This window comes from Polyodon spathula, chromosome 6, assembly GCF_017654505.1.
Source record: "Polyodon spathula isolate WHYD16114869_AA chromosome 6, ASM1765450v1, whole genome shotgun sequence".
Taxonomy (NCBI): Eukaryota; Metazoa; Chordata; class Actinopteri; order Acipenseriformes; family Polyodontidae; genus Polyodon; species Polyodon spathula.
This window is the reverse complement of record NC_054539.1, coordinates 7,101,809-7,116,956: the sequence shown is the minus strand read 5'-3', so window position 1 is coordinate 7,116,956 and position 15,148 is coordinate 7,101,809. Positions and strand designations below refer to the sequence as shown.

General features: G+C 38.5%; 1 protein-coding gene across 6 annotated transcripts in view; it reads left to right on the top strand.

Moving 5' to 3' along the window:
• The window catches only part of LOC121316738 (ryanodine receptor 2), a 201,552-nt gene that overhangs the window by 62,053 nt on the left and 124,351 nt on the right, over positions 1–15,148 (top strand). For all 6 annotated transcript variants that reach the window (XM_041251871.1, XM_041251876.1, XM_041251875.1 and 3 more), the window contains exons 2-3: positions 7,532–7,651; positions 11,239–11,343. In XM_041251871.1, coding sequence (XP_041107805.1) covers positions 7,532–7,651; positions 11,239–11,343 — 225 coding nt within the window. The remainder of the gene's footprint in view (positions 1–7,531; positions 7,652–11,238; positions 11,344–15,148) is intronic.

Below are 15,148 nucleotides of genomic sequence, written 5' to 3'. Positions count from 1 at the left end.
TCCTATAGTAAATTGGTCAAGTCCTATAGAATATCCTATAGGATTTATTTAAAACCTTTTTAGTCCTATAGAGTGTCCTATGGTACTACTGTAGGAGACCCTTTTGAGTACTATAGGAGGATGTTTTTTTTAAAAAGAATCCTTTAGGATTTATCTAAAACCTTTTTAGTCCCATACTGTCCTATGGTACTACTATAGGATCCTATAGAACATTTCCGTAAGGGAGATATTAACACTGCAGTCAAAACTGTTATGGTAAATTGAACCCTTAGAGGCCTGAGTACATTCTAGAACACATTGCTGTAGTGGAACTGATTTCTGCTCTGTGAATGAAAATGGAGTGTGTAGTTTTAAGCCAATATTTGTTCATTTACACAGTACATAATGTGGTGCATTTTCCATCCACGCACTGTGCTGCTGCTTCTTTGTGTTAGTACTGCACATGCTTATGGTTAATATTTTCAAGGAATAGAAGAACCACATGCAAAAATAGCAAGTGTTATTTTAAACTCAAGTGATTTAAAGGTACTGGTATTGTATTTATTAATAATATAATACAAACGGGACCTGACTCCCCCACCCCTGCTCCATGTTAATATATGCAAATAAAGTTCAAATTAAACCTAATTCTAAATAAAACCCGATTTTTTAAATGTAAAAAAAAAAAAAAAACATAAAACCCCCAAAATCTGAACCCTTATTAATTGGTAACTTTTAAGTGACAGCTCTGTCTCTGTTATATTTGCCTGAGCTAGGAAAGTGACCTGTTGCATAGGTGTGTACAGAATTACTGTGATGGCGGGTATGCTAATCATTTTTCAAGCAGGGAAATTGTGAAGAGAGATCCTGCCTGGTCACAGTCTGAACTGTAGTTGGCCTTTTGAGGATGTCATTTTTGAATTCTAATGAAACTGAGGATTTACACTTTATTAGGCCTGTCTCCCCTGCCTGCTGTGCACCGATCCTGCCATCTCTGATCATGCTTTAAGCCATGGTGCATTGCATCAATGTGTTGTGTGTGCCGTCAGAAAGAAAATTACCTTCCAAGGGCTTTTTGCTTTAATCCCTACTGGAGATGACACAAAAGGCAACATCCCTTTATTTTCCAAAGTGGAATAGAACTAGAAATAGGAACAAACCATTTATAGAGCTGCAACTTTAACAGAGTAATCTGGTACAATTGTAACCACTTAACCTTAGCTGTCATAAACTAACCATGAAATGACCTAGGAAGTTCAATTCATAAGCGATTACCTTGAAAGTAAAGCATTCAAACTGATGACTTTCTTTAGTATGATACTAGACATCATTATCATTATTATTACTGTTATTTTTAAATTAACACAACATAGGCTTACAGTACATAGCAATCAACAGGTAAGATTTCTGGAGTTGTATGATTTGCTATAATTATTATTTTTTTATTTTTAAATAGACTGGCTAACAATTCAAATGGCATGCCAAGTTATGAAGTTAGATGGGAGAGTCTTTTATGTTGATCAGGAATCAAATTGGTATATCATTTGATGTAATGCCATTTGAAATCATGTCAAATCATGACAGCCTATAGTCCAGACCCCTATCAGCAGATTCAGCTCAATGTAATAAAAAAAAGCATTCAAGTAGCACATTTTATTAAATGATTTCAGCATGACAAAAATGATTTCACGTTAATAAATTAAATAAATTGCTAAAACAAATGCTATTATAAATTACTCACATTGGCCATGAAGTTCATTTGAGAAAAGAATGGCACAGAGAACAGCCCTGCATTTATTAGCATCAAGTAAATATAACTGCATGTGTCAGTTACTGTCGTCTTGATGTGTGTGCTTAGAATTGATTGACATGGTTAGCATAATTTGTCAGTATCAAGTTGTGTGCTTTTCACTTTGATCAAGCGCTGTGATGTCATAAATCTGATCTTTTTACTATTGCATTTAAGACCATAAATCTAAAGGCTGACAGGCAGTCTTTGCAGTAAACCTGGTGCTTTCATACTAGTTGCATTGCCTGATATATCTAAAATTCGTATCATGGTCCACTTGTCTGCTTTGATCCTTATTGTATTTTGAGGACATCAATGTTGATTTCATATGACATCTTTGTATCCTGAAAGTGGTTGGTGTTCATAGGTCAGAAGCTTACAAACAAAAATGTGTGTCAAATGGTGAGCGATTCAAAGCCTTCCAGGAACCTCTACATATCACCTGCTAGATAAATAGCAGTGGAAGGTAAGGGTGTCTTCCTGTTAAGAGAAGAGTGTACACTAACAGCTTTTACATTTTTTTTATTTACCATTTAATTTTACTATTTACCAAGGTAGATTTTCTGCATGATGCATTTGCACAATAGTTTGCTGTACTTGCACCACTGTAAACTTTATATAAATAAAATTGATCTTTCAGTGGAATTATGACTTATGGGGGTTGTGTGATTGAAGCATTTACTGGCATCCAATTACTGTTTCATGTTTGATATAACATTAAAATGGTGGTGGATTTTGCTTTGAATTAACTACAGATAAAACCGGGAAACTAAGATAATCTTACAGTGTATTATTTGAATAACATCAGAACAGGTTATGCATTGTAATTAAATGAGCTGGAGCAGGCGGGTAGCAGAGGCAGGGAGGCCGGCCAGGAGGGAGTTGCGGTAGCCAAGGCGGGACAGGACCAAGGCCTGAACTAGGACCTGGGTGAAGTAGTCGGTGAGGAAGGGGTAAATTCTGCGTATGTTGCTGAAGAAGAAGCGACAGGAGCATGCCAGAATAGAGATGTGCTGAGAGTAGAAGAGGGAGGGGTAGAGGGTGACACAGAGGTTCTTATTGGATGAGGAGGGAGAGGGTTGTGGATTCAAGAGGGATAGAGATTGAGGGATCAGTGGTGGAGGAAAAAGAGGGGGGGAAGAAAAGGAGGTCTGATTTGGAGAGGGCAATTGCAACCAGAAGGAGATGGCCAGGAGACAGGGAGAGATATGGGAGAAAATGTTGGAGTCAGTGGTGGGAAAGGAGAGGAAAATCTGGGCATCATCAGCATAGAAGTGATATAAGAAGGAGGAGATGAGGGGACCCAGGGAGTGGGTGTAGAGAGAAAACAAGAGGGGTCCCAGGACTGTGCCTTCGGCAAGAGCCAGAGGGTAAGCCATGCCTGAATAGGCAGAAGGAGAACCAAGCAAACCAGCAGAGTCAGAGAATCTCAGGTCAGTGAGGGAGGACAGGAGAATAGAGTGTTCTACCCTGTCAAAGGCTACAGAGAGGTTGAGGAAAATTAGGACAGAGAGGGAGGTGGCATGGGCAGAGAGTAGAGTTAGTGGCAGAGAGAAGAACAGTTTCGGTGGAGTGTGCTGGACAAAAAACAGATTGGAAGGGGTCGAACATAGAATGTGTTGACAGGAAAGGAGAGAGCTGGTGATGTACCGCTCGCTCGAGGGATTTAGAGAGGAACAGGAGAAGGGAGACAGGACGGTAGTTCTGGAGGGATGAGGGATCAAGGGAGGTTTTTTTTTTTTTAAGATGGGGGCGATGCAGGCCTGTTTGAAGGCAGAGGGGAAACAGCCTGAGAGCAGAGAGGTGTTGAGAAGAGAGGAGATAGTAATACTGTTCTAGTAATATACAGTACCAGATACCTAATGTTTGTTTTTAGTTTTTATCATGCAAATACTACATAAAACACTATTTATGTGACATATTCAAAACATGCCACTGTGAAGAGCATACATCTAGGAAGTAGTGAAAACTAGTATAATTACACAGTCATTACATATTCTAAGCAACTGTGCCCTGTGAGCTGAAAATCAACCACTTAGCATTGCCCAATAACTGCAGTGACACCATCCAGCTGTACGAATAAGTAAACACTATTTCAAAGCAATGTGAAGTACATTAGTAGATTTGTCTATTTAGTCTTTATTATATAGTAAACATAATGCAACTGCTTGATAGGCATGTCCACATAACCATTACATCATTTTCTTTGCAACGTGCCAATCGCCATTTCCTTGTGACAATACACATCTGACCTTGGCAAATTAATGACTAGTGTCTGAGATTACGAACATCCAGGCGACTGGAAAAAGGAATAGGGTGGGGTGTGGTGTGGTTCCAAAATCCATGTCTGTTTCAAAAATCTCAGGAAAGTGTGAAGCTTCCTTTAAAATACAGGAAGATGGGAGGGCGGTTAGCACCAGGTTCTGCTTGCTTAAGCATGCTGTTAGGGAATGCTGCCAGTCTGAGGGATTATTGCCTGTAATGGGATTTTTATGAAGAGCTCATTCTGATTGTCAGCTCCTGTGTCCTATGGGTGAGCTTAAACACATTTTATCAAACTGTTTGTATGACGGCTGCATTAATTGCATTTAACCCTTATTCTAAGCAAACAATCCTATTCTTTTTTTATTATTAATAAATTACCTGCACAATACTTTTCTTTGTGTAGATTGATACTGCTGTTGTACTGTGCTTGTGTTGCAAAATCCTTTAGAATTTGGACAATTTGAGGTTTTCCAGCAATTTCCCAGTGATTACAGCATGCTACCATTTTAAGGCCAATTTGAGTCACTAAACCATACTCCTGTCATGCTCATTTCATGGGCTTATTTTCACTAGAAAATGATTACTCTGCTATACATAGCATGTACAGTATTCCCCAACTTTTAACATACATTTCCTCAGTGTTTTTAAATCTTCATTGTTAAAATGACTTTCAGGAAAGCAAATTGTACGCTATTAAGCTGCATGTTTAATTCAAAGGAGTTGAAACATGTTGTTTCCTATCCGCTGCTGAAGGGATATAATGATGGCAGCTGGAAGTATGTACAGTACAAATGTATGTCACACCACAAATATTTGCATATATCTGGGGGACCACTCATCCAGTTGTCATGGCACTTGGAATTAAGATGATTTAGCAGAGGTTATTAAGGATGTCAGCTTCTGGGGGTATGTGGGTGTCTGGGGGCTGGGTTTTGTTACTGACATGCTTGTTAGTTATGTGGTTGAGCTGGGGGCTGGGTTTTGTTACTGACATGATTGCTACTTACTGGATGTGGTTGAGCTGGGGCTGGGTTTTTGAAGTTGTACAATTTGTTTACTTTGTTAGACCTAGGCATTGGTTGTATTTGGGACAGTTCTTTACTGTAGTAAATCTGCAAAAAACAAACAAAAACTGAAAACAAAACACATGGCTACTGAACCTGATACGCTGCTTCTGTCAGGCATACACTGCAATACTGTATGAAAATACGAAAACAAGGAAGCCATTGCACAGCGTTCTATACCCCAGGCTAGTAAGCCAAATTTCAGTATTATGCAGTTAACACATGCAACTTGACACTGTTTAGTGGCTTCCATTAGGTCTGTTGTTAAGACTTCATGAGGAAGTGTGGCAAAGTGGCTGGTGATTATGAACAGGTGCAGAGGTGATGCAGTGCAGGAATAATCACAGACAATTGTAATCCGATTTGGAAAGCTTTATTTTGTCTTTTTAATCTGGGTCTGTTGACCAAAAGAATAAGCCTCGGCAATACACACCAATGTGTAATGCGCGGAGCCAATAACAACGGGTTTACAGCCCAAATAATAACACTTTATCCGCCCCACAATAGTAAACACGGTCACCAGTCCGGTGTGGGTGCATTAGTGCTCGTGGTGGGTGATAACAGGTATAGTTTGTGACTGTGGTGAAGTGTTGTTCCGGCTTGTGCTGGCCCAAAGCGACAGCTCCGGATACATGTTAGCTGTCTGGTGATCAACAAACAAGACAATTACTAACAACACGAAAAACAAACAAACTCTCACAAATCCTCTATGTCTTTCACGGTCCTTCCAGTCTCTTAATAAAAACCAACTGAAGGAAAAGATTTACAATTCTCCATCCCCTTTATGCTATCACGCATGACCCCTTGGTAAACGATTGCAGCTGTCTCTATTGCCTGCAGCTGCTACATCGTTTACCTTCCGGGTCAATATGTTACTGCACCAGTCTCGCCGCCTTCCAGGCTGACCGTCTTCCTGACTCTGGAAATTAATTGTCAGCCCTTCCAAAGACTTCCCCTTTCACTACTTAGCGCCCTCACAGGTCGGGAGGGAGATTTACACTCAGAAGTCATTATATTTCTTTCACAGGAAGGTATTCCCAGTTGGGCTGAAATCTGTCCACAGATCGAAAAGATGTTGATCAAGTGTAAAGACCCCTTCAAACATTTTGGCAAATTGTCAATCATCAATCAATCAGTCATTACAGACAGACAGAATGATTTAACATTTGATTAAACTGAATTGATGCTGATCAAAAGGGAATATAACCACCTTGTGAAATCATGGAGGTGGGTCAGGATTAGCAGAGTTAGTTTGGCTTCTTGGAACGAGACCGGTGAGTACATTGTAGTTGAAATGCTCTCTTTTCTCACATATCTCATGGAAATGACCCATCAGGCACACATGAATAATGTTTGTCCATTCAGAAATTATGTCAGTGTCTTTACTTGAGCCAGCAGTGGGTTTTTTTCTTCTTACATGAATGAGCAGGGCTCGTTTGTCTCTAGATTCAAAGAGAGAGAGAAGTAAATCATTTTACAGCTCTGCAATCAGAGCAAAAACTCATTCATTAATCCTTGCCTCACTGCCAGCATTTGTACAGAACACTAAACCTTTTTGCTTTAAGGCCAGAATTAACAATCTTACATATGGACAGAGGTATAGTTACAAGCAGAGGCTCATTTGTAAACAAAAAGCTATCGGATAGCATTTTTGTTTATACACCTAATATACTGACCTTGATTTACAATAGCTTCCATATATGCTTCAGGTTTCATATGTTTGGGGATCAGTGTTTCATGCCTTATTGTTGGCGGTAGTTGCATGCCGACCTAGCCATGCTTTAACATCATCTTCAAGCCGGAACAATACCAGTTGTGGGACGACTAATTTGATGAACAGGAGTGACAGTTAAGGGCGTTTTGCAACAACAACAAAAAAATTGAATTAGAAGAGAAATTAATACTGTTTCTTGCCAGACTAAAAGGTACCAGATCTTGGCTCTGGTGCGATCTGGCACAAATTAACCCCTGTTTACAAGACAGTTTTGGTTTGTTTGGGCATCAGTTGCAGGTATGCCGGACAGTATTTTATTGTAAGTGTGAAAGTGGGTTTAAAAAAGGTTAATTGGATTAAAACAAAGGACACATTTGTAAAAAAAAAAAAAAAAAAAAAAAATATATATATATATATATATATATATATATATATATATATATATATATATATATATATATATATATATATACACACAAAATAATACAGTTTAGAACTTATTCTGTACCTACCTATAACAGGCTCAGTTTTAAATTTTTAGTCAAGCATTTAATTTGACTGCAGTATACTACACACTTCATTAAGTGTTGTGATTGAACATGGTTTAGTGGCTGCTTTGGCCAGTTGTTATCTAAAACACATTTTAGCTGTTGTTATTTATGTAAGTAAAGAAAACAGCTTGTTGTTATTTTTCATGAACTTCAATTTATACTCTTGCAGGCTGACGAGGTTGTGCTGCAGTGTTCTGCGACGGTCCACAAAGAACAGCAGAAGCTCTGCCTGGCTGCAGAGGGCTTTGGCAACAGACTTTGCTTTCTTGAGTCCACCTCAAATTCCAAGGTAAGATCTGGGATGCTGTACAACCCCTGTGACTTAACCCTTTGTTGTTGTTGTTGTAGTTGCTATTGCCAATTCTAAAAGTAGAATGATAACCTTAGAATGCACACTTCATGAATCTAGTTATGGCTGCTTGGTCTGGCCTGCATCACAGGACCACGTGCAAGGCCTGAAGGTGAGGTGCATGAACAGTACTGAAACAATAGAATGCTGGCTGGAATTTAACAATATTTGCTATTTAAAAATAAATGTATCAATGCTTTTTTGAATGAAGTGCAACCACAGCCTCCCACTGCAGTGCTCGGCTAACTTAAAATAATGTTTAAAACTAAATAATTTAATACAAAAAAAGCCTGCACTTTTTAGGCAGGGTGGAAAGTAAGCAGGGGGGAATGGTGCATCACAGAATACTAAGAGCAGCAATACTCAGTGACAATGGCAACAAACAGAATGAAAAAAAAACAAGGACCTGGGGTCCCCAGACAGCTCGTCTGGTGAGTTACACAGTCAGGTTCCTGTTCATTGGCTCTGGCTCTCCTGCAGGTTAAGGGAGGCAAAATCAGCAGTGATGGAATCATCTCACTGTGCCACAGAGGCTCTATTGGCCAGACTTCAATCCTAATCATATGTTTTCTGGTATCCTCTATTCACATCACTTCTCCCATGCAACAAATGAAAAACATACATTTTTGATAACTACATTAAGTCCTTGCACACTAGTACAATTGTGCTTTGTACGTTTGGTCATATTAAAACACTATCTGCAGTATAGTATCAAAGCATATCAGCAGATAAAGTGATGCAGGATTTCATATTGGATAATATTATAAAGGGTAAACACTATTGCTTACTGTCTGCAAGTACATACACTGTTGGGGAAAGACTGCAAATATGATCATTTCAAAAGGTAAAGGCCCATTACACTTCCTTCTGTCAATTATTATTTAAAATTACTAGTGCTTGAAATTAGACTGATAGAAAAGGCTAAGTGGTGGTGCCTCTAGATTGGCTTTCCGAGGGATTGTGCTCAGATGTGCATTTTTTTTTTCATTGCGTGGCTCTAAATGGCCTGTGGAAGCTGTGCTTTTTAGCAGGTTTCAGCTGTCAAGCAGAATTAAACGTTCTCTCTTGGATAACAACAAGTAGGAGTGACATCTTGAACTTGGCAGTCTCCTGTACTAGATGGCCTTGCCTTTGATTCTACAATTTGAGCTGCCATTTGAGCCTTGTAATGTGTGTGTGTGTTTGGAATTTACTAGTCCATGGTTAGGGGAGAGTAGGTAGTAGTGGTGGGCAACGATATGAAAATTATATCGATAATATTCAAATATTCAAGTCTTCCAAAACACAGAAAAATATAACACAATTGCAATATCATATATATATATAGTGGCTCTCAAAAGTATTCACCCCCCTTGGACTTTTCTACATTTTATTTTGTTACAACATGGAATCAAAATGGATTTAATTAGGAGTTTTTGCCACTGATCAGCACAAAATAAGTTCATAATGTCAAAGTGAAAAATAAAATCTACAAAATGTTCTAAATTAATTACAAATACAAAACAGAAAATAATTGATTGCATAAGTATTCACCCCCTTGAGTCAATACTTGCTAGAGGCACCTTTGCCAGCAATTACAGCCATGTGTCTATTTGGATAAGTCTCTACCAGCTTTGCACATCTGGACACTGCAATTTTTGCCCATTCTTTGCAAAATTGCTCAAGCTCTGTTTAGCTGGATGGGGACCTTTGGTGAACAGCAGACTTCAGCAGGTTTTCCTCCAGGATTTCTCTGTACTTTGCTGCATCCATTTTGCCCTCTATCTTCACAAGCTTTCCAGGCCCTGATGCAGAGAAGCATCCCCATAGCATGATGCTGCCACCACCATGCTTCACGGTAGGGATGGTGTTCTCAGGATGATGTGCTGTGTTAGGCTTGCGCCAAACATGGTGCTTACAGAGGCCAAAAAGCTCTATTTTGGTCTCATCAGTCAGTAGAATATTCTTCCACTTGGATTCAAAGTCTCCCACATGCCTTCTGGCAAACTCTAGCCGAGATTTGATATGTTTTTTTTTTTTTCAACAATGGCTTTTTTTTTACCACTCTCCCATAAAGACCAGTTTTGTGAAGCACTCGGGCTGTTGTTGCAGTATGCACAGTGTCTCCCAGCTCAGCCGTGGAAGACTGTAACTCCTTTAGAGTTGCCATTGGTCTCTTGGTAGCCTCTCTGACTAATGCCCTTCTCGCCTGGATTCACGGTTGTGCCATATTCTCTCCATTTCTTAATAATGGACTTTACTGTGCTCCAGGGGGATATTTAATGCCTTGGAAATGTTCTTATATCTTATCCCTGATTGGTGCTTTTGAAGAACCTTATTCCAGATTTGCTTTGAATGTTCCTTCGTTTTCATGATGTAGTTTTTGTTAGGAAATGTACTAACCAACTGTGGGACCTCCCAGAGACAGGTGTATTTAACCTGAAATCATGTCAAACACCTTAATTGCATGTATCCCCTTGCTCTCTCCACCCCTTACTCAGACCACTGCCCCCACATCCTTCGCTCCAAACCTGCACACCAATTCCCCTACACACACACATGCACACACAACATGCAACCCCTGTACGCAACCACCCAGCATGCAACCCCTGCACGCACACACCGCCATGCAATCCCCTGCATGCATACTTGCCTGATTCTCCCTCCCCCCAAGGATCATTACATAATATATATATTATACAGACATAGCAGTATTAGCAATAAAAAGTATTTATTTTTTTAATCCCACAATATTGTGATATGGAAATTATCAATATCATATTAAAATATCCATATTTACCCATCACTAGTAGGTACTATAGTGTGACCACAGGGCAAGTTAGAAGACCAGCCTTAAAATGATATGATCTTATTTAGCAACAAGTGAAAGGACAAAGATATGTTTTCTGAAAGGAATAAAACCATTTTAATGGTACAAAAAACTAGCATGAAACAGCTAGGATCAGGCAAGTAATTGTTCTTATAAATTCTTTGCTAGATTTATATTGTTAAACCGGCTTTATTCCTTTTTGGAAATGTATCTTTACCCTTGCACTTTCTGCTAAACATGTTTTAACGAGTCCCTCCCCACCCTCCTCCAGCACCTCTTAAGGAAGATCCTTTATCTGTCCTTCACCGTTTTAGCCATTACACAATATTTATTATCACAATTCCCATACGGCTGATTCAGACCCTCCCGCCCCAAATAACAATGCTGACAAAATAAAAAGCTTACACCATTTTTTTTTCTCATTTCACTGTTAGACCATGGACGTAGGAGAAAGTCAGGTTTAAATGAGCCGCTGAATAGCCCTGGGCTCATTTGCACAATTTCTGACATTGCTTCACAGTCAGACAGATTTATTTTAAAGGGTCCCTACCCAGTGACTTATTTATATTTTATGTGCTTTCTTGTCTTGCTGAAGCAGATCAACAGAAGCATACTGTTAAGATATGAAGAATGCTATTATAACACCAAACACTGGCAATGCAGGTACCAAAAGCACGTAATTAATGTGATCTGGTATGCTGTTTTTTGTTTTTTGCAGAATGTTCCTCCAGACCTCTCAATCTGCACCTTTGTACTGGAGCAGTCTCTCTCCGTGCGGGCCCTTCAGGAGATGCTGGCCAACACCGAGGAGAAAGCAGAAGGGGCAAGTAATCAAATACCTATTGTAGCACTTAATCAACAAGACACATGGATTTATCTGGCTCCAGATTAGCGGCCACAGGCACGGAAGATGAATGGCACCTGCCCCAGTCACCTGTACACTCTTTCCTAGGATAAGTGTGTTTTACTGAGCAGGGAAATGTGGAAAAAATGCTTATTCAATGAAACCCTAAGGGTTTGATTTGATCTGTTTGCTGCAGAAGGGTGGGGGTGGGGTGGGTCAGACTATCTCCCTTTCTCAAATTTTGGACAATGATTAATCTGACTAAAATTATTAATTGCATTTCGAATCAATACAAGAAAAAGAAAACAACATTGGTTAATTTAAAATGATATAATTTGCACCTTGATTAAAGAACCAGTTAAAGAATGGAGTGTACACACAATCATCCTCTTTCAACATGCATATGCTTATTCGGACTCCAGTCTTGTGCTGAGGCCTGGAACCAACCAAGATCAACCTTAAATCGAATCTTACATACAAGTTTTATTTTGTGGGTTGTTTGGTGGTCTGATACCCCATTTTTGCAGCACCTGGAAATTGGCAATTGTTCATTTTCAGGCATAATCCCTGTATAGTGGTTAATTTATCCAACCCAAGGTGGTTCCCCAGTGCTGTAAAATACTAAAACAAATCCAGTTACAGTTTATCCTGTCCAGATGTACTGCAAGTTAACCAAATCAATCCCTTAGTCAAGTAGACAAGCATTTACTGCTTTGAGCTTGTGCGTTTGATGAAGTTATGAAAGTTAGCTCATTCTGTCAAGACGATAAAAAGATGATGAAGGCACTGGCAGACAACGTGTTTCTTGCATGTTTAGCAGAGTAATTAAAATGTTAATTAGAGGACCACATCCATTACATTATAATAAGTAATTGAATTAACATCAGAGTCTTTTGGCAATATTAATGGTTATATATCTATGACTCTTCCTAACCCTAACCATTCCCAATCCTGGTCTTGGGGGACCCCTGTGTCTGCTGGTTTTCATTCCAACTGAGCTGTCAATTACTTAATTAAACCCTTAATTGAACTAATAATGTGCTTAATTGTTCTCAGCTCCTAGCTCAAGTTACTTATAAAATTGTATAGTTAACTTGAAATCTCCAACTGTTTAAAAGCTGAAAACAATTAAACAGGTCTAATTAAGCTAATGAATAGTTAAATTAAGGGTCTAGTTAAGTAATTGGGAGCTCAGTTGGATTGAAATCCAGCAGACACAGGGGGTCCCTAGGACCAGGATTAGGAAACCGTGGCCTAATGAAGTTAATTTCAATCCACTACACATTCCACACTTAATCATATGAGACGCTTAGCTTCTTTGATTCATCATGAACAGACACTGTCAAGGCCATCACCATATATTCCTTTTCATAATACAACTGCTGGAAAAATATAATCTTCAGATTAGAGCCCATGGAAGTTATATTGATAGTACTGCACAACAATTAGAACATTAATAGGGTAGCGTCATGGCCCAAGATGGAACCAACAGGAATTAGAGACTCAGAGACAGAAGCTGCAGTAAAGCACTGTTGTGCACGTTTCATTTACAAACAAACAGAAAAGAACAAACAAACTGGGCTCAACGGCCAAAATAAAATACAACACAGCTGGGCATTTGTCTTCACTCCTGATGCCATAAACAGTTAAGCTGTTGCTTGCCTTTATACAGATGACCACTCCCCAATTAGCACTCAGTTACCCAAATGAGGAATAGCCACACTTGTAATTGTTGGCAGAATTAACCCCATCCCTGCCAACCTTACATTCCCACTCACACTTTTTAAACAAGAGCTTTTGTCCTGCCACAATATTACATTTAGAATATCTTTAAAGAAACCGTAAACTTCTTTACTGATTATGTCAGCAGCAAGCCCAGTGCATTCGTATAATACTGCACTTGTAGTGGATGATACTCTTGACAGGATGTGACACTCAGGGCTCAGCTTCTCAAAAAGGCTATTTATCATTCTATATAAATGTAACTGTACAGAACACTATGTGCTTCATAATTACTGTCATATACAGTGCTCTGCAGCATAACAAAGTAATGGTACCTTGGTAACTACTGTACAAAATTGTTTCAGTTAACCAGCCCTGGAATGAGGTCAGTAGAGAGCAATGACATACAGTATAAAAAGGTTTTTAAGACACAAATCTGGCAGTTTTTTGTTCTGGTAAATTCTAATTATCTATGAGAAAAATTGCATATTCATTTAGGCATTTAAATGTTCATTCTTCTTTTTTACCCATTACCCCAGAGGAAATGACTTTAAATTAAAGTCAATAAATCAATGAATTAATGAATCGATCAATCAATCAACCATCACTAGTGTATTGGGAGTTGAAACCATTTTAGATGCTTCAGGTTACACAGGGGTTGAAAAATGTAACTGCATCTATCACGAAAAAGGAATTGATATTAAAGCTGTTGGTTCAATAAAATGTTATTGACCGAATCTTCTCGTTGGTAATCAACATTTTAAAAGGCTGCTCACATTCTTAATAAAAGCAGTGTCGATTTCTCGACCCTTGCATGTTTTCATTATATAAGGGCATCTGCTAAGAAATACATAATACAAATAATAATAATAATAATAATAATAATAATAATAATAATAATAATAATAATAATACTCTTTCTAGGAGTGCACAGCTGTTCAACATAGCTGAGTACTCCTAGTGTATTCTGAAACCCTCCAGCTGTTACATACAGTACTGTACTGATATATTAAACTGGTGACCTAGAGGTTCATTAAAGACCACTGGGATGAGGAGCTTTACCACCTGCCTAAAACCTAGATCAGCAATATCAAACTGTCTGAAGATGGTCCCTTGATACTGTAAGATTTGAAATCATGCACCAGATCTCCTCAGTGCATTGGATTTCATGCTTTGTTTTTATTTTGTTAGATGATGGTAGTCCTTTTGATTGACCACCCATAGAATGTGCTCAACGGTTGTACATTTAGGGCCAATTGCAATGGACTTGTAGATTTAGTACAGAGCTGCGTACTTAGCTGTGGACTAGCTAATCTTGGGATCAGAGCCAGCTGCGTACTAACTTAGTACTAATTGCAATGAAAAAAGAAACGCAACAAAGTTGGGAACTAGCTGATCCCCAGCTTTAGCACAGAACAAAGGATTAAGCTCTTTGTTTTTTTTTCAAAGAAACCCAGCATCTTAATTATTATTATTTAATTAACATTTTTTGAACTTAAGAAAATGATGTATGGAAATGTATTTACATATGAAAGTAAGTACTAAGGCTGCATTGCATACGATTTTCCCATTTTCTTAAATCAAATTCAGAAATATATTATAATATAAATATAATCCAATTTTCCTAAAACACTACCAAAATTAATGAAGCTGCATTAGAGGATAAACACAGCTTGTATTAGTACTCATGATCTAATTCACACACAAAACAAATGTATTTGTTTATAGGACCACAGTGTATTGTAGGCTATGAAAGGTACAAATCGAATCAGAAATGCTAGTTACATATTTCAGGTATAGCCTATAAAACCTTCAATTTCTCAGTACATCCATACGAAGGCAATCATGGTCAATAAGCGTGTGCAAAATTATATAACAGAGCAAAAACTTTTTTTCATAGAGTGCGTAAAAGATTTGATTGAAACTGTGGAGGATGGCCGAAAGGATTCCACAGCAATTCTTGAGCTACTTAGTTTGTTGCAATTGGTATTAGCTTGCATACTTGTTTAGTACTATCCTCTGTACTGTAAATGTTAAAAGTAAAAAGGGTGTCAAGGGTTGG